The sequence below is a fragment of the Molothrus ater genome, chromosome 3, assembly GCF_012460135.2.
Source record: "Molothrus ater isolate BHLD 08-10-18 breed brown headed cowbird chromosome 3, BPBGC_Mater_1.1, whole genome shotgun sequence".
Taxonomy (NCBI): domain Eukaryota; kingdom Metazoa; phylum Chordata; class Aves; order Passeriformes; family Icteridae; genus Molothrus; species Molothrus ater.
Window position 1 is genome coordinate 7006874 of NC_050480.2, and position 24265 is coordinate 7031138.

At 50.2% G+C, this 24265-nt stretch overlaps 1 protein-coding gene across 1 annotated transcript in view; it reads left to right on the top strand.

Moving 5' to 3' along the window:
- The window catches only part of ITPKB (inositol-trisphosphate 3-kinase B), a 67184-nt gene extending 51326 nt beyond the window's left edge, over positions 1–15858 (top strand). The window contains exons 3-8 of the mRNA XM_036380832.2: positions 496–595; positions 1170–1383; positions 4297–4501; positions 9370–9471; positions 10837–10908; positions 13507–15858. Of these exons, the coding sequence (XP_036236725.1) occupies positions 496–595; positions 1170–1383; positions 4297–4501; positions 9370–9471; positions 10837–10908; positions 13507–13722 (909 nt within the window). The 3' untranslated portion in view covers positions 13723–15858. The remainder of the gene's footprint in view (positions 1–495; positions 596–1169; positions 1384–4296; positions 4502–9369; positions 9472–10836; positions 10909–13506) is intronic.
- Positions 15859–24265: the final 8407 nt, after the last annotated feature.

Consider the following 24265-nt stretch of genomic DNA (forward strand, 5'->3'; position numbering starts at 1 on the left):
CCTCAGGACCTGCAGCTCGGTTTTGTGGCTGGATGGCAGTCCTGGGTTGCCTTCCCTCTCCATCTGCTGCGATCTAATGCGGTGCCCAGGGATGGGGTAATGTCCCTGCAGTGCCCAGGGATGGGTCAGTGTCCCTGTGGTGCAGTGCCCAGGGATGGGTTAATGTCCCTGCTGCTCCACAGAGGGATGCAGGGAGCAGCAGGGACGAGGCAGTGCGGATGGCTGGGCGCTCTGCAGCAGCAGCAGCCAACTGGAACAACGCTGTAACACCATCCACTTCAGTGAAGTTACTCGTGATTTTTGAATGTAGAGTTGAGGCCCAGAGGCTTGGCACAGCACAATGGGAAAAGAGCAGATTTTCTGTTTGCTTCCATCCTGCGCTGGCTCTGGTGCCTCTTTCCCTGTCCAGAACAGCTGCGTGCTGCCTGAAGTGACTTTTTAGACAGTAAAAGCTTAAAACATTGCATTCACCTTCATGATTTTTTTTCCCCTCAGAGCAAGTCATGGAGGAAGATCAAGAATATGGTGCACTGGTCCCCGTTTGTGATGTCTTTCAAGAAGAAGTACCCTTGGATCCAGCTAGCGGGACATGCAGGTACAGAGCATGGGGAGGCACAGAGTGGGGGCAGGGCCCTTCATTATCCCAGCTTAATGAGCTTTGTTGGCCTCAATTGCTTCAGGCTGCTGCATGAGTGTCACAGCTTGCAGCTCCCAGTCTCTAGCCCAGGAGAGTGACTTAATCTAAATGCTAGTGAGGGTAGTGTGAAGGTGCTCTGAGCTTTCAGTCTCCAGGGCCAGCAGGAATTATTGCTGCTTTTTCCTGGGTGCTTTGGGTGAGAGCCAGGCCCAGCTCCTGACCCATTGCCAAGCAGGTGATGCTGCCCAGCACAAAGGTGCCCCACACATGAGCATAGACACAAAGATGTGAGCCTGGAGGAAAGTGCACAGAAGATGTGAAGCAAACATGGTGGGTGCTGCAGGAGGGGTCTCTGCCTTCTTGGGGTGTGACAGTGCTGCTCATAAACCTCTGGCAACCTGAGCTTTTCAGTCCCTGCCTGTAGGGACTCCTTGGGTGAGGTGTAAATGGAGCTGCTCCCAAGGTGTTGGGCTGCCCTTCCTGTCCCCCTGCTACCCAAAGCAAGTGCCACATTGTCCCTTGTGCCCCTCAGGTAGTTTCAAGGCGGCGGCCAATGGCAGGATCCTGAAGAAGCACTGTGAATCGGAGCAGCGGTGCCTTGACCGCCTCATGAACGATGTCCTGAAGCCCTATGTCCCTGCCTACCACGGAGATGTGGTCAAAGATGGGGAGAGATACAACCAGATGGAAGATCTGCTGGCTGAGTTTGACTCCCCCTGTGTTATGGACTGCAAAATGGGGGTCAGGTGAGTGGCATGGAGGAGGTTTTCTGAGTTTAAGATGGGGTATTCAAAGGTAAATGCATGTCCTAGGTAAAACTGCCTGAAACACACAATTAAGAATACCAGGCTCATCTGTCTGCAAGTAAAGCTTGGCCAATACTATGATAGAGCCAGGGGGAAAACTGGGCATGGAAAGGATACACCAGGCTCCTTCCTTCTCTGCTTGTTGACTGTCCTGCATGCTGGGAAAGGTTTGGTATGGTGGAGGGGACAGCACTCTGCTTGGGTTTGGGTACACAGGAATGGCACAGTAGCTGTTCTGTGAACAGAGGGAGGTTCTCTCTGCCACATGAGGACAGAGCCAAGGCATGGGGTGTAGGAGATCCTGCCCAGGGTGCCAGAGGGATGAAGTAAAGACTCTTTGAAAGGCACAATTTCAGTGAGCGAGAAATTTTCCCTCTGCTCAGCCTTTGCTCTGATGCCCACTGGAGGGATAAAATGCGTGTGCTGAGTAGCTCAGTGCCTTTCACGCAAAGCCCTTGAAATATTTCCTAACAGATGAGCAACATTACCCGTGTCCTCCTTGAGAACCATCTCTCCAGATCCACCAGGATCCCAGGCTACAGCCACTTGGCCAGCAGCAGTTGTTGAGTGAGCCGTGCCACAGCTGACGAGGGTGTCCCAGAGCAGATGGGAGCAGGCTGGTGGCCCCAGGTGGCTGCCAGTTTTGGGACAGCCTCAGGCCACCCCTCAGCCCTGGGTGTGCTGCAGTCTGGTGGCAGGAAGGGCTGAGACCCCCCTTGCTGGCAAAGGCGCAGCCCAGACATGGTGGAGACGCGCTGCTGGAAAAGCTGATGGTTTCTGTAGGAGGGAGGAATCTTTTTTTCCCCTCCTGAATCCCGATGTGAAACTCGAACTGGCGTGCCGGGCTGCCGGCAGGGAAGAGGCGGGGAATACTTTCCAGGGGAGGGGTGGAGGGAAGGGCAGAGGGCCCGGCGCAGCCATGTGGCCCCGGCTGGCACACACATGCTGCTCTGGGAAGGAAACAGGGCTCACTCTGGACCCAGACAGCAGCCACCAGGAGAAGAGCTGCTGGACGTGCTGCCCAGGTGCCCCTGTGGCTGTCTCTGGGAGGGAAAAAGCTTCCCATGCACAGATCACATGTCAGGTGATTTATGCACCTGGGGTTTGGGAGCTCAGGCAAGGGGGCAAATGTGCTGGGCATCGTTATCCTGAAATAAGATGGTGCCATGGGAGGAGCTGGTGAGAGAGGATGAATGGAGTTAATGCTGTGGAATGGGGCATCCCCATGGCTGAGCAAATAATCTAAACCTCAGGGGTATTAAACCTGTCCTCTGAGCCAGCAGCTTGCTGCCAGGCAGATAAAGATTTGTTTTTTTCATGCCAACCTGGCTTTGGGATGTGGCAGCCTGTTCCAGTCGCTCCTAAACAAAACTTTGTCTTTCTTAAGCCTTGGTGATGGCACAAGCCTGAGGCAATGGGGAGGACCAGGCCACAGACATTGATGATCTGTCATTCTCAAAAGAAGACATTCTAGCCCTCTGAGCCGTGTGAGCAGCACTTCTAAGCATGCTGCTGCTTTATTCTGCTGTTTTATTCCATCTGCACCAACATCATGAATTTGGTGGTCTCAGTCAAGGAAAGGACTTTCATTGCTTTTACCTGCAGTATTTTTCAAGGGGGCTGGTGGCCTGGGGATGTCTGCCCTAAGCAAATGCACCAGTTTGCCTTGTGGGACACAGGAACACTGTCCCACATAATCCACTCAGCACCCTCCCAGCTTGTTTTGCTTGGTTCTGGAGGTGAATCACACACTCCGTGCTGGGATTTTGGCACAAGAGACATGGGGACAGGGCACTGTCCCTCTGCAGAACTGGCCATGGCTAGTGGAAGGTGTAGAACAGTGACAGATAGGGTCATTCCTGTGTTGTTTTGCTGGGACATCTCACCCAGCTTGGTGGGCTGTTTGAGGAGGGCCTGGACACTTTTCAGGCTGAGCCAGGGTTGATTTGGGAGCTGCAAGAGGAATTCCGTGGTGGTTTATTATTGCTGTAGGAAGTATTACTTTGTAGATAATGGTTTTATGCATCTGCCAGAGTGCAGAACTTTTCCGCCACTGTGCTCTGGCACAGAGGGGTGCTTCTCTAAAGTATGGATAAAACCAAGGTCTTGGCACACTCCTCTGCACCTTCCATCTTCCTTCCCCCATTCCCCCATCCTGGCTGCACCCTGTGGACCTGGGGTGGTGGTAAGCACCTGGCCAAGGCTGCATCCCTTGCTGTGCTTCATCTTGAAGAGAAAGCTTTTGCTAGGAAGTCCACTTTAAGCAGACCTATGCTGGGCAAAATCATCCCCAGAAAAACACCCAATTTAGCATCTGGTGAGGCAGAGCCCTCGTGGTTCACAGAGTGAGGGAAGGCAAAAGCACAGGAGAGGCACAGGAGCAGCTTTGGCTGATCCTCAAAGGGAGCAGCAGCAGCTGATGCTGAAGGATGGGACACAGTAATGTCCTTCTTGTCTTCAATTCAGCTGGCTCCCAGAGCATGTGCACAGTTTGGGCATATCTTGAAAGTCATGTTTAGCTCAGGTTTCCTGAACTTTGGGGTAAGCTCAGGGCAAGGGATGGCACGAGGAGGCTGCTGGGGTGGCAGCAGCAAGAGAAATAACTTCCCTTGTTATTGCCAGACTGGTTGTGGTTCCTTGATGAACTGAAGAGATATCAGGTCTGGATGATGGAGTGATAATTAAATCAGGATCAATTCAGCCACAATGAGGCTTGCTCCATCGTTTCCTATGCTGCACTACTCCTTAGGGATCAGCTATCCTGGATCAGCCTGATTTCTGGGCTGAGGGCTGTCTGTGGGTGTATGGCACCTCATGTGGTGCCCTGCTCACACACCCCCTCGCTCCCTGCAGAACGTACCTGGAGGAGGAGCTGATAAAGGCCCGGAAGAAGCCGAGCCTGAGGAAGGACATGTACCAGAAGATGATTGAGGTGGACCCTGACGCCCCCACTGAGGAGGAGAACGTGCTGCGTGCCGTGACCAAGCCCCGCTACATGCAGTGGAGGGAGACCATCAGCTCCACCGCCACGCTGGGCTTCAGGATCGAGGGCATCAAGGTGAGTCTGGCCAGTGTGCAGAGCAGGGGAACAGCTCACTAGCCAAACTCACAGAGGTACACACACAGAGCAAATTAAATTAATTAATAAATTAAAAGAAATCGGTTCAAGAAAGGTGTAAATGAGCATCAGTCATTGGCTGCCTTTATTCCCATCATGAAGTGCTCTCCTGAGTGTAAGGATGTGCTTAACCACATGCTTTCCTGAATCTGGGTCAAGGCTCCTACTGCTCTTTGAATTTGGGCTAAGATAAGCTCTTCAGTTGGGATCGTGGCAAAGTTTACAGCTATTGCCCAGAAATATATTAAAAATAAAGAAATTCAGGTGCTTTCTCTTTTTAATAATCCAAAAGGACAAGGTAAACAGTGGTAAATTTGAGGTTTGATCGAAATAGGAAAACAGCTGTAGCAGAGAATTCTGGGAGAGTTTCAAGGGGAGCAGGAAGGGCAGTTGTTTCAGGGCACTGTGATGTCTTTCTCTACATACATGCAGTCTTATCATGCATACATAAATGCAGTCTCATACATGTGAGAGCAGCTCACATCTGGACATCCCCAGCCCCTGCAGCCAAAGCACCTCACAGGCACCTCACCCAGGGCACTGCTGCTCCTCTGAGAATGCAGCTGAGCTCAGGGCATCATCCTGAGGATGGTTTTAGACATAATCTCATTACATCAGCTGCTTGGTTGATTTCTCCCTCCCTGCAAAATACAAAGTGCCATCCTCCAACTCGAAGACTCAAATTAGTTGTTTGCTTTCAATTCTGCTCTGCCACTGGGCTGAGCCATTAATCCAAATCCCAGCTTGAACGTGTGCCCATCTGTGGTTGGAGCTGTGAGCTCAGCCACAGTCAGTAAGGAGGGTGTGTTTACCAGCCTGTCCAGGAAGATTCAGCAGCTGAACCCCATGAAATGGGACAAGCACACACAGCTGCACTTTCTGCCAGCACCTGCATGCACGTGTAAGCTGCTGACTACTCCTGCTCAGAGCAGCACTCACATTTCTGGAGACGCCAGCTGGGATGCTTCTGTGTCCCCAGCAGGTGAGCCAGCCCAGGAGATTTTCTCCAGGGAGGTGAGAAAGATGTTGGGATGGCACTTGAACAGTTAGGTCTGTAAGCACAGAGTATTAGTGATACTGCTTGCATGAGCACCAGCAGTGGCCTATGGCTTTTGCTAGCCAGCCAGTGTGAATTAAAGCTAATATCACACTTGAGCCAAGGGTTTCATTGCATGCCTGGGCATGGTGTTGGCTTGGCAGCCACGGGGAGCTCTGTCAAGTTGTGTTTGCAGTAATTCAGGCTTGGGTAGCTGCTGAGGGCCCAGGCAGTAGCTCAGAGCAGCCACTTGCTCTTAGTGGAAACAGTGGTTCATATCTGCATGTGTCTTGATTGGAGGAGTTTCTGTCTCTTGATCACTGATTATTTTTCTCCTCTCCAAGTTGAGCAGAATTCTCCCAGAGTGCCTGTCTGGGTTTCTCTAGCCAAACCTCCTGCCTGAAGATAGCAGTGTCAAAATGACAGAATTAAAACAAATGAAGCTGGTCCCCAATAAAGCCCTCACAACAGATTTTTTAGACTTCCTTGGTAGCATTTCCAGTTGGGACTAAAACTCCCATGCACTGGTTCTTCCCCTGCTTTCTTGCTGTAAGCAGAAATATCTATTTATAGTCCAGCATGATATATCCTTGGCTTCCAGTGGTGCTTCTCAGTCTGGGCATGTTTAGGGGGCAGGCTATATATGAAGCACTTGAAATTAAAAAATGTAAAAAAAAAACCCCAAAACAAACCCCAAACAAATCATATCCCCAGGGAGGCCAAAAAACCCTGTGAAGGGAAGTAAAAGCCATAAAGGAGTTATGAGATTTGTACCTTTGTTTAGCTGACCATAAACAAGTTGCTGCCTGATCTGAGCAGTAGATTTTTTTTTCAAAGAGGTGAAGCAGCCCTTTAATTGAAAAATGTTGAGAAATTCTGGCTTCCAGCAGTATTCCTGCTGCTGCTAGGGGGCTGACTAATTTGATCAAGGCTCTAATTACTGTAATTCTCCTTAAATCCCTCAGCTTCTGGGTTATTTTCCCCTAAGCTAAAGCATTAGCAGTTCATGCTGTTTCACAGCTGGCTTTTTTTCCAACAGGGCTGGTCATGCTCTGCTGTATCCCTGCTGTTATCCCTGTTTCTGGGACTGAGTTTCTGTGTTAGGGAAGGTGCCATTGGTGTCTTCCCTTGTTTTATTTCTTGCTGTGGATGCTTCCCTGGGGAGAGCAGTGGTGAATCTGCCCTGTCCCTCGCTCATGGATTGGGGCTGCCAGAGGAGAGCTCTGAGAAGTGCAAGGGAAGGACAGGATTTGACCCTGGACATGTGGGAAGGTGTTATAGGAAGGAAGGAGAGGAGCAGTGGAAACTTTTTGGATAGCACAGTCAGGTAAGGCAAACAGGCAGCTCAGGGCATGGCATGAGGATAGCAACCCTTTCCTGAGTGAGTTCTCCCTTTCCCAGGTGGCCTTGAAGATCCAGTTCTTCCTCTTTAAAATGGAAATTTTCCTTTGCAAAAGGAGATAATGACTTTCATTTGACTTTCTGGAATAGCTTGAACCTGTTGGAAACAGTAGCTATTAATAAAATTTCCATGCTGAAAGTATCACAAGTGATCCCTGGTGGCCCAGTTGAAGGAAGTGACACTCCCGAGCTGCTGCCCTGCTCTGAGCCTTACTCACCACTGCCTGCAGCAAGGCCACTGTGGGATGGCATTCCACAGGGCTGGAATGTTTGCAGGGTCCCAAAACCAGCCAGGAAAGCCTCCCCCTAAGTGTGCAGAGATCTGGCTGACCTGAGCCCTGCCCCAGTGACGCCAGCGCGAGCTGGAATCGCTGCTGGGGTGGAGGTTGTGATAGCCCTTATCAGCCCCCCTCACATTGCTCCTGCGTGGAAGGCAGCCCCTGGGGGCTCAGATACCTGTGAGTGTCATGGCAGCTGTCAAGCATGGTGGCAGCAACCTCTGGCTGGGCAAGGAAGCTGCAGGAGGCGGGAGCAGCACTAGGGATAGGCTGCTTGGCCTTCCTGAAGCTGAGATTGCCTTATCGGAAAGGCCATCTGTAATTTGTGTTTATTTTTAGGAGCACTTAGAAGTCCATCTCCTTTCTTGGATGCTTTGTGGAAAGTTGTGCTCTTTACACGTGGAATTAGTGCTGTGGCCCTTCTCCAGGTTGATATTGATCATCCCCCTGGGAGAGGGTGGGTTCATTTCTGAGCTGCCACGTCAGGGGCTCCCAGGAGGGACATACAGCAGCAAAGTGCCCTTCCTCCAAACGCCACACACGTGCCACCAGAGCATCCTCAGCAAGGTCACAGCTGAGAGCAGAGATCCCAGCTCTGCAGCACAGTCTCCAGCGAAAAGGTTGTCCCTGACCCCTGCCAATACACACTCTGCCAGCCCTGAGCATTGCTTTTGGACCCTGTGGCAGCACAATGGTCAGGCTGAGTCCAGGGTGATTTGAAGCTGGGTGCAGTCAGTGCAATTGGTACAAACAAAGCTTTTCCTGGAGTTTTTCTTTTCTATGTTGCTTTTGTTATCACCTTTGTTAATGCTTACACAAAACACAAGCTGGAAGCTGAAGTGTGCTGGGTGATTCATCCCAAACTGCACTTCAGGTGCTGGTTTGGTGGCAGGCTTGCCTTGGTCACTTGACCTTCCCCCATGTTGGACTGGCCACCATGCCCACAGCAAGCCACCTCTCCAGGGGGATGTACATCGCCCTGTGCTGGGCCACTTCCCTGGATGGGTCTGAAACCTCCAGAGCAGGTGATTTCATTGTGCCTTCTTCCTCCCCCAGACTCTGCTCTGCTTCTTCATCCTTCATCTTCCCCAGCCCATAGGATGTCTTTTGGCCTCTGTCCCTTTGCTGTATTGTGTGCAAATGAGCTGTCTGGAGCAGTGGGATGGAGCCCTGCAATGGAGCTGTGAGCACGAGCAAGTGTGGTTTAGAATAGCCCCTGTATCCAGGAAGTGAGATCTGCCTGCCTGTCCCAGGGCCCCTCTGGACAATGAAATGAGTTGATGTAAAAGTCAGAGCCCCAGAAGGACCAGGGAAATTGAGAGGGACCTACAAAGCTGCCCAGAGGTTCAGACAGGAGCCTCTGGGCCAGGGCTGAGTGTTGTCCCTGCAGTGGGCAAGCCATGCCTTGGCAGGCCAAGGATGGATGTGCCTCGGGAAAAGGCAGAGGAGAGCACAAGGCTGCTCACTGCATCTCAGTGCCAGGCTGCTGCCTTGAAGGGTTTGTGATCCTTGGACTATCAAAGGTCCAGTGAGGCCAGATAGCCATGGGCTTGCTCCTTGCTGCATGGTCCTTAAGGAGGATTTCTCACAGAGCAGTTTTGCTCCTGCTCCTGAGATGTTTTTCCCATCCACGCTCAGTTTTGTCCCATTATGATCATGCTCTGCTGTCCTCCCCAAGCCAGGGAGACAGTCCAGGGCTGGTGTCAGTGCCATTCTCAGCCACAGCAGCCATGGGAAACCATTTGGGCACAGAAACACCAGATACAGGTGGTCTCCAGCCTCTGTTAGCAGCAAGCACCTGGAGAGTTTGTGAGTCTGTGAGGAGAGTTTGTCCACATTGCCAGTGACTTTGGGCAAGTGTTTGATGATGGGGAGTTCTGTTTGCATTAGAGATCAATGCGCTGGGGCTGTGGGATAACTTGGGATGTGCAAGCAGAGACCTGCTGCCTCTGCTCACCCCTGCTCCACAGACAGATCCTTCAGCTGCCAAAAACGCTGGTCACATCCTGCTTGGCAACATGCATGGCTGCAGAGACACTGCTCCTGCCCCAACTCCCTCCCCATCCAACTCAGCCCTGTCCCTTCTTTTCAAGAAAGAGGACGGCACTGTGAACCGGGACTTCAAGAAGACACGGACAAAGGAACAAGTCATGGAGGCCTTCAGCGAGTTCACTAGAGGAAACAGGAATGTTTTGGTGAGTGGGGGATGTTGGGGGCATTGCCTGGAGAGGGCATTTCCATGGAGCCTGGCCTCAGCTCATCAGGTCCCTGGCCTGCAGGGCTGAAGCCTGAGCAATGTCTCTTAAAAAGCATGAGAAATGTTGAAGAGAAACACTATCCTGGTGCAGTGGAGAACTGGGAGGGGACTTGGCTGTAGCAGCGCTGCTTGACCCGAGTCTGAGTCTGAGTCCGCTGAGGATCTCCAGGATTGGCTCCCAAAACCCACTGAGGAGTCACAGCCATGCTCTGTCCCTCACCCCTGGGCTGGTGGTCACCCCAAGCCCTCTCTGTACCCCAGTATGAGTACTGGGGGCTCCCATCCTGCATGGGGGGCTGCCTGTGCCCTTCTTGCAGCAGGGTGATCCTGTGCCAGGCACACTTCACATGGGCAAGCCACAGGCAGCATTTTCCAAGCTTCCCTAAGTTGCCAGGAGAATGAGAGATTTGGGTGTAAACAATTTACACTAACTGTGTCAAATAACCAATTTGACAAAGCACTCCCATTTTAAGCTGCACTGTATAAAGTTTCCAAGTGCAAGGCTCCAGCTGGAGTGGCCCTTGGCACTGTCTCCTTCAAACTGGCATGCTTGCTTTCACAAGATTTACCCAGGGATTTTCCTGGATCTGAAGATGAAGTTGCCTGGCTGCATTTTAACCCCAAAAAACTTGGAGCACACATCATACCATGGCTCTGAATGGGGTTTCTTGGCCAGTGCATTTTTGTACAGCAATCCCACCTCTCCCCTTGCAAGTGTTTTACAGTGCTCAGATACTTGCTGTGTGTGTGTTTCTGTGCTTGATTCTTCTATATAAACCCCAAAATCAATGGAGCCCCCTGAGAATGTTTAGTGCCTTCAGCAATTGGCAGGGATGCTCAAACAGGCTTGTGGTTCTTGACCCATGTGCTGGCCATGGTGAAAGCCCTTCTGCCCACGGGACCGGCTTTGCAAAAGTGCTGATAACAGAGTTGCAGAAGGGTCTCGTGATGTGTGACTGCCTGAGTGCTAAAAAGACAGATGAAGTGAAGAGTTGATCTATGAAGGGAGTGCAGGGGAGAGGAAGAAGTAGCAGCTGCTGAACTAGGTGTTCCCACCATGGATGCAGAAAGCACCAGTTCAGCAAAAGCAGATGCTTTCACTAAGTTTTGAAAGCCACAGGAGCTCAGGGTGCTGTAGAAACCAAAAGGAAAAGTGGATCATAAAAAACTCTCCAGAATGAAAGGTCTGTGGGAGGATGCTGGGCATGGGGGTGACTTTCCTGTCTGCCCCAATGCAGTGTTTTTTATGTAGGTTTCCTGCAACACTAATGCCTTGGATTTGGGTTTTTTTTTGTAATTCCAGAACAGTTACCTTAACCGGTTGAAGGGTATCCGCGCTACCCTGGAGACATCCCCGTTCTTCAAGTGCCATGAGGTAATTCTGCTGTTTATATAGATCTGCCTGGAGAGGCAAACTGTTTAATCCTAGCTTGTCCAAGGAGAGAAGTCAAAGTCAGGGGCTGGTTTAATCTTATATCTGTATTTTCATGTGTGTATGTAATACTTAAGTGCAAATATAGATGATAGCATACAATGTTTGTGCATCTGACATGGGCTCAAATCCACTGAAAGCCAATGTTCAAACAGATTAAAAGTGATCTAGGAGGAACTCAAGACTGTTTATGACAGGGAAGATTCCCTAGTGTAAAATCACAGGGGTTTTCTCAGGAGAAATGTCTATTTGAATGCATGTCAGGTATCATTTGGCTGACAGTTGCTCCACATGATCAAACAAGGCTTCAACACAGCCATAAATTGCAGATACCCCAAAAATGCCTTTCCTGAGCTGGTTGGGGCACCACAGTACGAACTCTGCCTTTCAAAGGAATTTCATACAGAAATGAGTGCCCACGATACCAACATTTTCTATAGTGAAGACTCAGTGCTGATGGGAAAACAAGGAGGGAACACTATCTTTTTTGGCCATTTCAGGAACTGAAATGCTCCACAATTTAATGCAATAATTTTGCTGTTACATTTACTTAACAAAACACGAGAGTACTTGTCCTTGTCATGTGTAGTGTAGGAATAAAGAGCCTCATAGGAACCTTTGAATCCTAGGGCTCAGGAGCCACAGCTCCAAGAGCCCACTGTCCCTCATCCAGAGGCACCTCAGCCCCAGCCAGACACGGAGAGTCCTGCCACGAGCCAAAGGCAGATGAGGCCGTGCCTCCTGGTGGCAGTGCCTGGAAGGCAGTTGGAAGGGAAATGTCAAAACTGAGGGTTTCAGGGCAGTTCAACACAGGAAACAAAATTCTCCCTGAAACTAAGTGCCAGGGTTTCATTTGAAAACACAGAAACAAAGCAGCCTTTCAAAGAGGGTTTGAAAGGAGTTTCCACTCCTTAAAAATTAAAAAGCAGCAGCTTTGACTTTCCATCCCACTTTGAGATGAAGCACAGCAGAAGGTCTGCCAAGCTCTGTGTCCCTCCATGAGGCCCTTGCTGAGCAGGGCTCCTCCAAGGAGCTGCAGGGGGATTGAGCAGTCCAGGACACACAAATGAGGAATGTCAGCAAAAGGCTTTTCCTTAAATTTAGAATGCTCTGTCCTGGCCAAGACAGAGGTTAGCAGGAGGAGAGCTAAAGATAAGCATTTCTTGGAAATAATACGCATCTCTGGACCTTGGACGCTTTCCCAACACACTGGAGGAAAAAGTCTCCTGAAAAATGTAAATTCATAACAGTTTTTGCAAACACTACGTGCATCCTGTTCAAAACCCTTGTCTAAAGGCAAACCTCAGGCTAAGCCCTGCTGATAGCAGGGATGTGGGAGTCCCCAGTAACATCTAGTGCTGCTGGTCTGGAGGGCTGACACCAGCTGGGTTCTCTTCCATGTACCTACACACCTGTAAGGGGCACTCATGGCTCTCAGTGCTCTGCATCACCTCTGCTACAGCCCTTGCACTCTGGTCTCCAAGGTCCCTATTTGTGACATAGGGGCAGGTGAGTCTGTAATGCACCAATTCACTCATATCAGAATTTGGAAAGCAGTTTTCATTTGGAACAGCTCTGAAATCCACCCATTGGTGCTTTTCTGTATAAGCCCCCGCTAAAATCTTCTGACTGGAAGAAGAGATTAAGCAGAAGAGCATGATGGTGACTGGCTTGATACTAATACACATTTCCTAAGCACTGGGAAGCCACAGCAGAGCTGCTGCTGGCTGTCAGCCTGGCTGGGACTGTGAGCCAGGGTGGGTCAGCATGCTGAGCTGCTGAGCATCTCTCTGCTTTGTGTGTGGTGACCATTGGGCTTGTGGGGTCTCATCCCACTGCAACAGGCCTTGAGACTTTTGCTGTCAGAGCCCAAATGCACCTCTTGGCTTCCCTGGTCTTGCCCAGGCCACTGCTTGCTGCAGGATTTCCCCCAAGGTTGTTCAGGATGGATATGAAGGAGCCATTCAAAGCAGATGCAGCCAAGTGAACTCAGAGAAAAGGAAATCCATGCAGCTCTATACTTTGCATCCCCAGAGTGCTGTGAGTGCCAGGAGGATATTCTAGGGGCAGTCTGGGTGTAGTTCAATGGTGTTTGAAGCAGGAGACAGCAGGTTGCAAGTTACTTGTACTTGGAGTGTCCCCATCCCTGCAGGGGTGTCTGCAGGATTGGTGAGTGCGAAGAGCACAGGCTGATCACAAAGAAAAAAATCCCCATCTGAAGGTTGAGACAGTTCATCTCATTCCTTGCTAAGGGACCTTAGCCCATTTTCCAAAGTGACATCTTTATCTTTCATGCCCATGTTTTTCTGATCCTCTCCTTCTGCCAAGACCTGGGATTTGTATGAGTAAATCAGCTTGTCCAAGTGTCCCATTTGCATGTGCAAACACAACCGGTGGCACACAGAGCTTGCTTTTCCTCATGCAAAATTGCAGCAGCATCTCTTGGAAATGCAGCCTGACTGAGGCAAGGTGTCTAAAAGCCCCAAAGAGGGCTGAAAATGAGCAACAGGTGCACCACTAATTGGTCTCACCTCTCCACAGGTAATTGGGAGCTCTCTCCTCTTCATTCACGACAAGCAGGAACAAGCCAAAGTCTGGATGATTGACTTTGGGAAAACCACCCCACTGCCAGAGGGACAAGTTCTCCAGCACAACGTGCCCTGGGTGGAAGGGAACAGAGAGGATGGCTACCTCTGGGGGCTGGACAACCTCATTCAGATCCTGACAGAGTTGTCCCAGAGCGAAGACTTGCATTAAAGCTGCGCATCCAACTCTGCCACTACCCCCCAGCCTGCCCCCGACTGACTCTTCTGAACTGCACTACAAGACACTTTCCAGCCCTCGCCCTCCCTGTTTGAAAGCTATACTCTCCCTATTTAATGTGTTTTTGTTGTGGTTTTTTTTAGGTTGTCTTGGTTGTTTCCCCCCCCACCTCCTGTAAATAGAGAGCTAACCTGCCAGAACAAAAGCTGAACTTGAAACCTTGGCTTTGCAGAGTCAGTGGGAGCAGGTGGCCCGGGGCAAGGGCATGCTTCGCCTGTTGTGCTTTTGTCTCTTGCTCAGCCTGATGTTAAGGGGGCTGGTGGAGGAAGGAGCCTCTTCCTTCACCGGGATCATCCTGAAAACACTCAGTGACCATGCCGGGACCCTCTGGCAGTCAGAGAGTGTGAGCGAGGTGTGGAGATGGTGAAGGACACTGTAGTGGGAGCCCTTTGGTTGTCTCTGCCAGCACCTTTCAGCCCAGGGAGCTGGCTGTGCCAAGTCCTTCAGAGAGCTGCTAGAAGGGCAGATTTGGGGTTTAATTTGTGTTCAAGACATCTTGTAGAGGTTGCTGTTATTTTTGAGTGGCACTGGAGGGCCAGGGCTTCCCTCCTGCTGCAGAGCCATGTAGTCAGGCACAGGTATTTGCCATGGCCAGGTGCTTCCCACCCACATTCCCCATGCTGAGTGCCCTGGTGAGCAAAACTTTGGGCTCCTCTCTAGAGCCTCAGCTCCCCCGCTAGGAACTGCTTCCAGCCTGCCTTAGCTGGGGTCTCCAATCCTCCCTAGCTGAGAAAAATAGCTCATAAAGGACTACTATGAGACCTAAAGTGGCCATCCAGGTCGATCAGTCTTTTTTGTCAGCAGCTGAGCACACGTGTAGCGCCACCAATGCTCACACCTAGCCCAGGGCGACCCTCCTGCCTGGAGCATGTCCATAATTTCCATCTGCATCAGGTGAAGGCTCACAGCAGCAAGGCAGCACCCAGCTTAGACACCTTTGGCAAAGCAAAGCTGGGATCAGACATCCCTGTGCCTCCCCTTTTTTCCACAGAGCTGCCTGTGGCTGTGCTGCTGGGGCCATGTGAGGGCCCCTGTGCTCCTGCTCCTGTGAAAACACCCAGTTCCCTGTTTAGGGTGGAGGCTATTTTTTAACTTCCTGGAACATTTGAAGCGAGCAGTGGCAGGGCTGCTGCACCAAAGGTCATCCCTGGAGAGGCTGGCGGGGAGGGGAGGCTGCGGCAGCCCCCGCCTCGAGGAACCTGCAGCACAGGGGGTGGTGCAGGAGCTTGGCAGCCATGGATCCCTCACCTGCTCCATCCATCCATCCCCAAACCCACTGTCCCCTCTCACTCCCCAGGAGCAGGGCTCCAGAGCCCCTCTGCCATAGTTTGATGGGTCCAGCACCCAAGGAGGAGACCTCCCTTGCAGCAATAAGGAGGAGTTGGCCACTAAGGCATCTGCAGCCAAGCCTCTTCCCCAAGGACTGAAGTTTCCTAAGGTTTTTCTCAGTTCATAGCTCACCAGACAGGTGTCTTGTGCTTATCAGATGCCATTGTAAATGGTTGCACTGTTTTAGCTCCTTGCCAGGCTTTCTAGACTAGCCCATGTGGAAGTGCCTTATAGACTTTGCCTCTGTTCCATTAGTGTCATGGAAAAGGTTGGGTTTTTTTTTTTTTAAGTTATATTTATTTTCATCCCATTTTAATTGCACAAAACACTAAAATGTAATGCATGGAATATTTTTTTTTTAACTGTGTTTTTTTAGTTTTTAAGCCATGCCTTTTCCAACTTTGGAGAAAGGGTGTGAACAGATATGCTATGTAGCTATGTACCACTTACTGCTGTACTTTAGCTTCGAGCTGCTCTTATATATGTACGTTATTTTTTAAGCCTGTTTATAAACCAGATCCCTCGCTTTGTGGCTTCAGAAGAAGCAGATTGTTGCTCTCAGATGTCTTTTGCTTTCCTGGAGGCTGGAATGGTTGCTGTGAGGGATTTTCCCTGCTCCCACCACACCTCTTGGTCATTGGGTAATACAGAAGAAAAATTCCAAACCGGTCTGGAACACCAATGCACAGTGCCTGTAAAAAAGTCCTGTAACATTGCAAATAAAGGCATATGGGAAGCATTCCCCTGGTGTGCAGTCAGTGTCTGCCCTGTGCAGCTTGTGGCAGCCTTGGAACAGCCTTTCATGTCCATGGCTGGGGGGGAATCAGGCTCCAGCAGTGCTGCATAAAAGCAAGAGTAGGGAAGGACCCTGTGCTGGGAACAGATCCTGACAAACAGGAACTGGCTCTGCAGGGAACAGGGCAGGAGGAGAGCAGAACTGGGGCTGTGGGAGGCCCAGGCTCAGTGGGAGCTGCTTCCCAGAGAGGCCTGAATTCCTCCATCCCCCTTCTGCAGGGAAGGCCACTGAAGGCAGCTCCAATTTTTTTTGGAACGTGTTTGGCTCCCACTGAGTGGTTTCTGAGTACCACCCTGTGATTCCTGCTCTGGAGAATCCCAAAGCACCCAGGAGAATCAGAGCTGCTTGGCACAGCCAAACACTCCCCCGGCTCCTCTCCCTCTCAGCTGCACTGTGGGCAGGGCCAGAGGGTTTGGACCACAAAAAACCCCAGGTTGTTTCTGCAGGGAAGAAGGAATCAGGCTGTAGAGCCTGAAGGCAGCTCCGTTCCCTCCTGGCTGGTTGTGCAAGCACAGGACAGCAGGAGCTGTTCTAGCACAGATGTGACTAAAGCCAGATTTAGTGCCCTGACCCTCAGGAGCAGCCCAGCCTGGGGACCAGACCTGGCTCACCACGGATCCTCCAAAAGAAACTGCAGGAGAAACCCTGCAGTGTGGAATTTGGAGACTAGAAACCTCTTGGTCTGAGGCAGGGCTGGCAGGACACTGGATGTGAGGCTGCTGCCTGTGCACCAGCGGTCTCTCCTGGGCTGTGGGGAAGCAAACAAGTTTCCTGTCTGGCTGCTGAGCTCACTCCAGCAGAACTGACAGCTCATGATTTACTTATAGGTCCAGTTTTTGGGGTCTCTCTGGTCTGTGACTCCTCTTCCTAGCTTCAGAGGAAAACAAAAACCTCCAAAACTTACCCAGCTGCACCCTAAAATGCAAAAACAGAGAGTAAAGGCCCTGTTCTGTGAAAACCTCTCTTGAGAGTTGAGGAAACACCATGACATTGTGGTGGAGAGTGTGCAGAAAAATTCACAGTGCCAGAGGCTTATGTCCAGAAAGGAGACAGAGCAGTCCTGCAACTTTATTTGAGTAAAGGGAATGGCCATGGGGCATTTCCCCTGGGGTCTGTCAAACTGTTGGAGGATGCAGCCTCCTTTTTATCCTAATTTCCTGGTCACAACACCCTCTTCCTTTCCCAATTGGCTTAGGCACTTGGAAGGTACAGACTTCCCTACTGCATGTCCCCCTCTAATATGCACATCCCTCCTTTTTTGTATCTATAACAAAGTAACATACATCATTCCATTCAGTCTTTGTTCTTCTTCTTCTCCAAGTTCAGGAATTTAACATGGCCTTGGCTTTGCAGCATTCTGCGTCAATTGGCAACATTTTCTAGTTTCTCCCATTCCTCCCCTATCTGTAAGTCTCTGGCCCTATCTACAAGCAGATTTTCATGGTCTGTAAAGACACATTCCTCCTATTCCTCTCAAGAGGAAAAGGGAGTAAGTCAGGAGAAGAAGCCCCTTGTGGTTGAGTGCTGCTGATCCTAGGGTTTATCAGAGGATTGGGATGGGCCATGGCACAAAGCAGCACATGGCACAGCAAGAGCCTGACTTGGCCTCCCTGCCTGGCTTTACTGCACCCCCAAAGCAAAGCCCACAGCTCCCTGCCACCTTATGCATCAATAAACTAATTGATTCATAAACCCAATATAGAGAAGAGGGGCCAGGATTTACATTAGTGCAACAAAGAAAGCTTTACACCTTGCTGAGGTCTCTACCCTTCCAGAACAGAGCACCTTCAGCAGTGCCAGGGGCTGTAAGGTCATCTGTTCAGGCTGCAGGTAGGGAGGGGCAGCTCCTTTCCTTCAGTCTTGTCTGATGGGGCACTACTTGACAGAATGAGCCTCCCATAAATCCGGGGGTGCTGGGGGCCAGCTGGGCATTGCAGCCTGAGAAAATGCAGGACTTGGTGTGGTGGTTGACAGGGATCAGTGTGCTCAGTCTCGATCCCAACACAAGCTGGTGAGGTTTTGGGGGTCTCAGGAGGGATTTTACCCCTACCATGGGGTAAAATCCTTCAGCCCCCAGCCTGAAGCCTGGCAAGAGCCCCAGGACCCCCATGTCCTCCTGCCTGTAGGAGGACACAGTATAGGTAATCCAGAATGTAATCTTATCCCCCAAAGAGTTGCAGCTGGATCCTATTACTAAAGATTAGGAGCAGGCCAGATGATAACAGGCAACACCTGTAGCCAATAGGAACTAGTGGCATAAAAGAGTGGATTGGTGAGAACTGGAGTCAGATGGCTGCTGCAAGGACCAGGAACAGTCAGTGCCTAGAGGAGTTGCCTAGGAGAAACATCGAGGAGGTATGAAGCTCTGAGGATATAGAACCCTTGTACCATAATGATAAAAGAACTGTTGATATATAGTAATATATAAGACAACAAATGTGGGGTGGACGCGGGCTCCTCACGGCGCTTCCCCCGCGGGCCGGGAGGCGGCGCTGTGCCCTCGGCGGCGGGCAGGCCTCGCCTCACGGCGGGAAGGGCCCCGCGCCTCACGGGATGCGCCCCCAGCGCCGCTGCTTTGAGGCTTTTTCTCCACCTCTGGCGCTTTTGGGGTTTGGGTTTCGCACTACGAGCTGGGGAGGTGGTTAAAATTAATAAACCCTGCGCTTTCTAGCGGCGGCTCCATCCCGGAGCCAGCCTGAGCAGGGCAGGGGGTGAAGGGTTCGTGTTGCCCGCATCTCCTTTGTGGGTGGTTTTAGGGGTGAGAGTGTGAAAAACGCCCATCGCTTGTTTTTAAAATTTTAAAAGTTTAGTAGTAATAAAACGGTTATAAAAATAGTAATATAATTAGAGTAATAAAAATTTGGATTCGGACAATATGAGACAATAAAAACAAAGAGTTATGGACAGTCTGGGTACCTCTTTCTGGGCAAAATCAGCCCGAAAAAGGACACCCGTTAACAGAGGATTAACCCGTAAAGCAGCAGCCTGTTGCATATTCATACACCTCATCCATGATGCATAAATTCCATTCAAACACAGGATTCGGTCTGGTCAGTGTCAGCTTCTTTCTCTGAATCCTAATGGGAAGAAGTTTGTTTCTTCTGATAGAGAGAATTATTCTTCTGATAATTCTTTTCCTCTGAAAGATTGAGGTGTCCTGTGGCTGCTATCTCAGTGCAAGTCCTCCCTTTAAAAAGAGTATCTTACATAGCATAGTTTCTATTTTAACATTATGCTATAACCCTAAAGCTATATTTAACACACTACTTGAGAAAATTAATACAGCATTACTTTCTAGCATAACACATATAATATTCATTTTAATATTTGCAAAAAGCTAATCATAAAATACACATTTTTCACAGGCTCTATCCTGGAGCCAGCCTGAGCAGGGCAGGGGATGAAGGGTTCATGGTGCCCACATCTCCTGTCTGGGTGGTTCTAGGGGTGAGAGGCTGGGGGAACATGTCTCTCCTCCCTGTGCCAGTGCAGGGTTGGAACCCCCAGCAGCCCCAGCCCCTGGGGACAGCTTTCCTATCCCTCTCATTTGAGTCTGCATTCTGTTTGCTCCACTGCCCTTAAAAAAATACAAACTTGTTCTTTGTTATTGTGAAGTGTAAGAATGAAAAATTTAGAAACCCCTTGGGAACGGGAGAGGTGGGCAGGGCCCTGCTATAGCATCAGCTGGTTTGGTTTGTCTTTTGCCATGCAGTTTAGAAGTCCATGGAAGTGGTCCCACTGTGCTCCTGCAGTCCTGGGGTCCCAGTCATGACCTGCTATGCCCAGGGCCACACTTCACCCCCAGAGTGGGGCTGTGGACACAGCTCTGCCACATTCTGCACCCCCAGTGCCTGACCCACCATGAGTGATGCCTCCAGCAAGGAAGGCTTTATATGGGGATTTGTCATGGACATATTTTATGAAAAGTCTTTTTGTGCTAGGATCTTTTCTCCTGCGAAGCTGAGAGGCCTCAGAAATGACATGTAAGCAATAATTATCTGCTGCTGTGGAATGCAACAGGTGCATCTTTGATTGGTCTCATGTGGTTGTTTCTAATTAATGGCCAATCACAGTCCAGCTGGCTCGGACTCTCTGGTCAGTCACAAGAGTTCATTATCATTCCTTTCTATTCCTTGCTAGCCTTTTGATGAAATCCTTTCTTCTATTCTTTTAGTATAGTTTTAACATAATATATATCATAAAATAATAAATCAGCCTTCTGAAACATGGAGTCAGATTCTCATCTCTTCCCTTGCCTTGGGACCCCTGTGAACACCACCACATTTGGTGCCCTGTGTGAAGGAACATTGCCAAAGGGATTTGCTGCCTCTGGGGGCTGTTGTTGCTTTTATACAGTCAGGTGTTCTCTGTCCAGCTGTCTCAGCAGTTCCTGCTGCTCTCCAGGATGGAACTGTGCTTCCACCCTGAGCAGCCAGAGAGCATAGGAGAGCTGCTGCTGGTGCCACTTAGAAGAGAAAGCCCATGGAGGAGGCTGCTGAGTGATTCCAATCTGGGACAGCCCTGGAGGAAACTGGGAAATTTTGGCACCCCAGCAGCTCATCCCACTTCTGGCACTCTTGCACTGCCTGCTTGGGGCTGGTTTTTTGTGACTTTGTGCCTCCTACCATTCATTTGGTGTGTATTAACAATGCAAGACCTGGGGCCAGCTGCCCCCTGTCCACGTTGCCTGGTGCCGGGGTGTCCAAACACACCTTCCCTAGTGTAGAAACCTAAGATTTGAAACCACCAGGATGAAGGAGCACGAAAAGAAATAGAGGCACAAAATTATTTACTCAAACACCTGACCAGAGCCAGGAAATAAAATGAAATACTTTAATTTCTAGTGACTGACCTCTGTGTCAGAAGGGGCTTTTGCTCCAAGGTGGTTTACATGCTGCTTTCTGTGGCAGGAACCCCAGGACTTCTGCAGGGACACACACACAGAGATCTGCTCTCTTGTAGCAGTGGGGTTGGCTCAGAGAAGGGAATGTGAGAAGAATAAGCAGCAGGAGTCTGTAGTAGCAAGATAGAGATGCTACAGATATATTTCCCCCTTTGCAAAAGATCTGTGGCTAAAAAAAAACCATTTCCCACTGGCAGCGTGGTATCTTTTTCTGGTGCTAAATTCACGTTTCATCTCTTTTTATGCCTCCAGAACAGCGAGGGGAGATGGCAGGGCCCGTGGGTGGGCTCTGAGGGGTGCCACGTGCTCCCTCCCACCATTCACCAGCCCCAGGCAGGTGATGCAATTGTGCCCTGATGCAACTGCCACGTTCTGCATGTGCCCAGCGGCTTTTCCCATGGGAAATGGCTCTGCAGGAAGGCTCGCAGGCCCTCTGGGTTACAGGGTGTGAAAAGTGCATACTATATGGCTCTATGCAGATATTTACTACGTGGATTTTGTTGTATTGATTAGTCGTGCTGCATTAACATTTTAATAATATGATAAATGTAGTCCTGTAGTTAAAAGGTAACTTTTGTAGTTAAAATAGGAACTATGTAAGTGGGATATTTTTTAAAGAAAGGAATGAGGTACTCGCACCAGATGGCAGCCACAGGACACCTAAATCTTTCAGAGAAAAAAATTTATTGTTCTCTTCTCAGAAGAAACGAACTTCTTCCTGCCTGGCTAAGGATCGAAGGCACCTTAGGATTAGGAGGAAGAAGTTGACACTGACATGGCCGAATCCTTTGTTTGAATGGAATTTATGCATCCTGTATGAGGTGTATGAATATGCAACAGGCTGTTGCTTTTAAGCGTTAATCCTTCGTTAATGTGGGTCCTTTTTTGGGCTTATTTTGCCCAGAAAGAGGTACCCAGACTGTCCGTAACTTTGTTTTTATTGTCTCATATTGTCCGAATCCAAATTGTCCAAATTTTTATTACTCTAATTATATTGCTATTTTTATAACCATTTTATTACTATTAAATTAAAAAATTTAATTACTAAATTATTGTTAAAAAATTAAAACCAAGTGATTGGCATTGTTCACACAGGGGGATCATTAGGGATCAGAGGATGTCTCTTGAGCACTTGTGAGCCAGCATGGTGCAGCCCAGAGTGCTGCTGCCCAGGGAGCATCCCCAGGGCAGATTGGTGCCCATCCTATCCTTTGAACCCATTGTATCCTTTGGCACGCGTGGGACAGGCAGTGGCAGTGGCTGCTCTGGTGGGACAGGCAGTCACAGTGGGTGTTTTTGGTGGGACAGGCAGTGGCACTGGCTGCCTGGTTCCAGCAGGGCAGGTTGCAGCATTCTGAGAGTGCCAGGGCACTCACACACTGTCTCTGCAGGGACAGTGGCTCCTAATCCCTGTGCTGCCCACCCAGCAGCGTGTGGGCCTTTGAATAAGCAGAATTTAAGGCTGGGATTTGGCATTCATCTGGCTGGCCTGAAGCCAAGGCCTGTCCCTTAAAAACCCAAAACTTCCCTTCACATCTCTGGCAGTGCAATGCTTGGTGTGCCCCAGACATGAGCATACACTCCTGCCAGCCTTGCAGCTCACATCCTCTTCCACAGGGCTGCAGTTTTCCTGTGGAAACAAGCTCTGAAATAGCCTGTAATTATAATATTACCTCCTAGGATCAGGTGCTACCTTCTCATAGCTGCATGTGGATCTGAATGTGCATTTGTACTGCATGACTTTGAGGTTTAGAGATAGTACATGCATACCTTGCAGTAACCATCCTCTGCACAAACATTTTTTTAAAGGTTGCTCAGGCTAGTTTGAGCAGAGTACAGTTGAAATTATGTTTTTCTAAATGTGTATCTCTAAATGATCCAATATCCAGGTGGTGTATTTCCATGTCTCTGCATGGCCAGCAGTGAGAGCTGCTGGTGAGCAGACCCTGGTTCCCTTTTGGGCTGAGCTGCAAGCCAGGACTGACCCCAGCCCTCCTGCACAAGCTGCCTTTGCCCCACCAGTGTAACAGCTGCCAGTAGCCCAGACTCTCCCAGATGGCCTCATGCAAAGCCCACCTGCTTACACTGATTTCTCTGGGTCCTGCAGGAGGTCAGGTGCTGGGAGTGGTGTTGGTGCTGTGGCTGCAGCCCTGGGGGGCTCCCAGCAAGAGCTGCTGCAGGACTGGATGTACCCCAGAGGTGTATGGCAGTTCTAAGGAGGTGAACTGGTCTGGGGAGGCTGCAAGTGGAGAGGGAAGGTATTGCCCCTGTTGCGTGGTGGTTGCTGGAAAGGGATTTTCCTTGGAGCCAGCACTGTGTGCTGCACAGAGCAAGGGCTGTGCTGTGCTCTGAGGGCACCTGGGCTGGCTCTGCTCTTGTGTTGGGGCTGAGCCAGCTCGGCCCTGAAGTCAGGGTGAGCTGTGTGCTGGCTGTGGGCCTTCCTTGGGAAGACCTGGGTGCCCAGGAATGTGGCATGGGGGTTTTCCCTGTGTCTCATCTGTCTCCACCAAGCTCCAGTTTTTGGCTTTGCTTTTGTGTGGTTTATTGCTGATCTTCCTCCTCCCCTTCTGAAATGGTTCCATTAGCAGGGTGCTAAAGAAATCTCTTTGAGATAATCATCCCAGCTCTCTCCAGTGTGTTTGCCACGTGCTGGTGTGTCTGCATGGGTGTATTTATAGTATCACACTACTCTATGTCAGTGTTCATCCCAAAGTGCTTCCCCTGCTGAGGGCTGGATAGAAACACACAGCAAGGGGAAGGAGCTTCTGCCTCACCTCCCAGAGCCCTCAAAGCCAGGGGGTGTGAGAAGACCCCTCTTGCTGGTCTTGCACCAACACTGAGTTTGGCCCCCTGGTCCAGTTGGGATGTCCCATGAGTTTCCCTACCCACAGTGGCTTTGGGGAGGGAGCAGAGCAGTGGTGTTTTGTGGAATTGTATATCACAGGAGGAGCATGGAGTGTGGATGGATGGCTGATGTGTGCAGGTGTTCTAAGAAGCTGTCTCTCATGGGAAGGCTCTGCCACCTGCTCAGCTCTGCTCAGGTGTCTGTGGCCAAGCCCCTGACAGCACATGGGCTGTTCTCTTATGAGGTTCAGGAATAATGCACCTGGAGTCACATTAAAATGTTCAAATTGTGAACAAAACCCTGTCAGGAAGGATTGCTGGTAGGCATGTGCACAGGGCAGCACAGGTGGCATTTCCCCCTCCCTTGTCTCTGTTCCAGAGGTTCAGGTGAGGCTCCTCACCAGCCTTCTACTCCTCTGGAAGGTTCTGGTTGTGAATTCCTTAAGGAAGCCCTGCCCCCTCTCCTCAGGGGCTGTGGATGTGGGCTGGTGTCTGCTGGATGCTCTCCATCACCTCACTGGTGGGAGGAGAACAAGAACCCATTTGGAATCAGGGATGATGGGGGTTTCTCCAGGTGACACAAAGACTCTGCATTTCATTCCAGC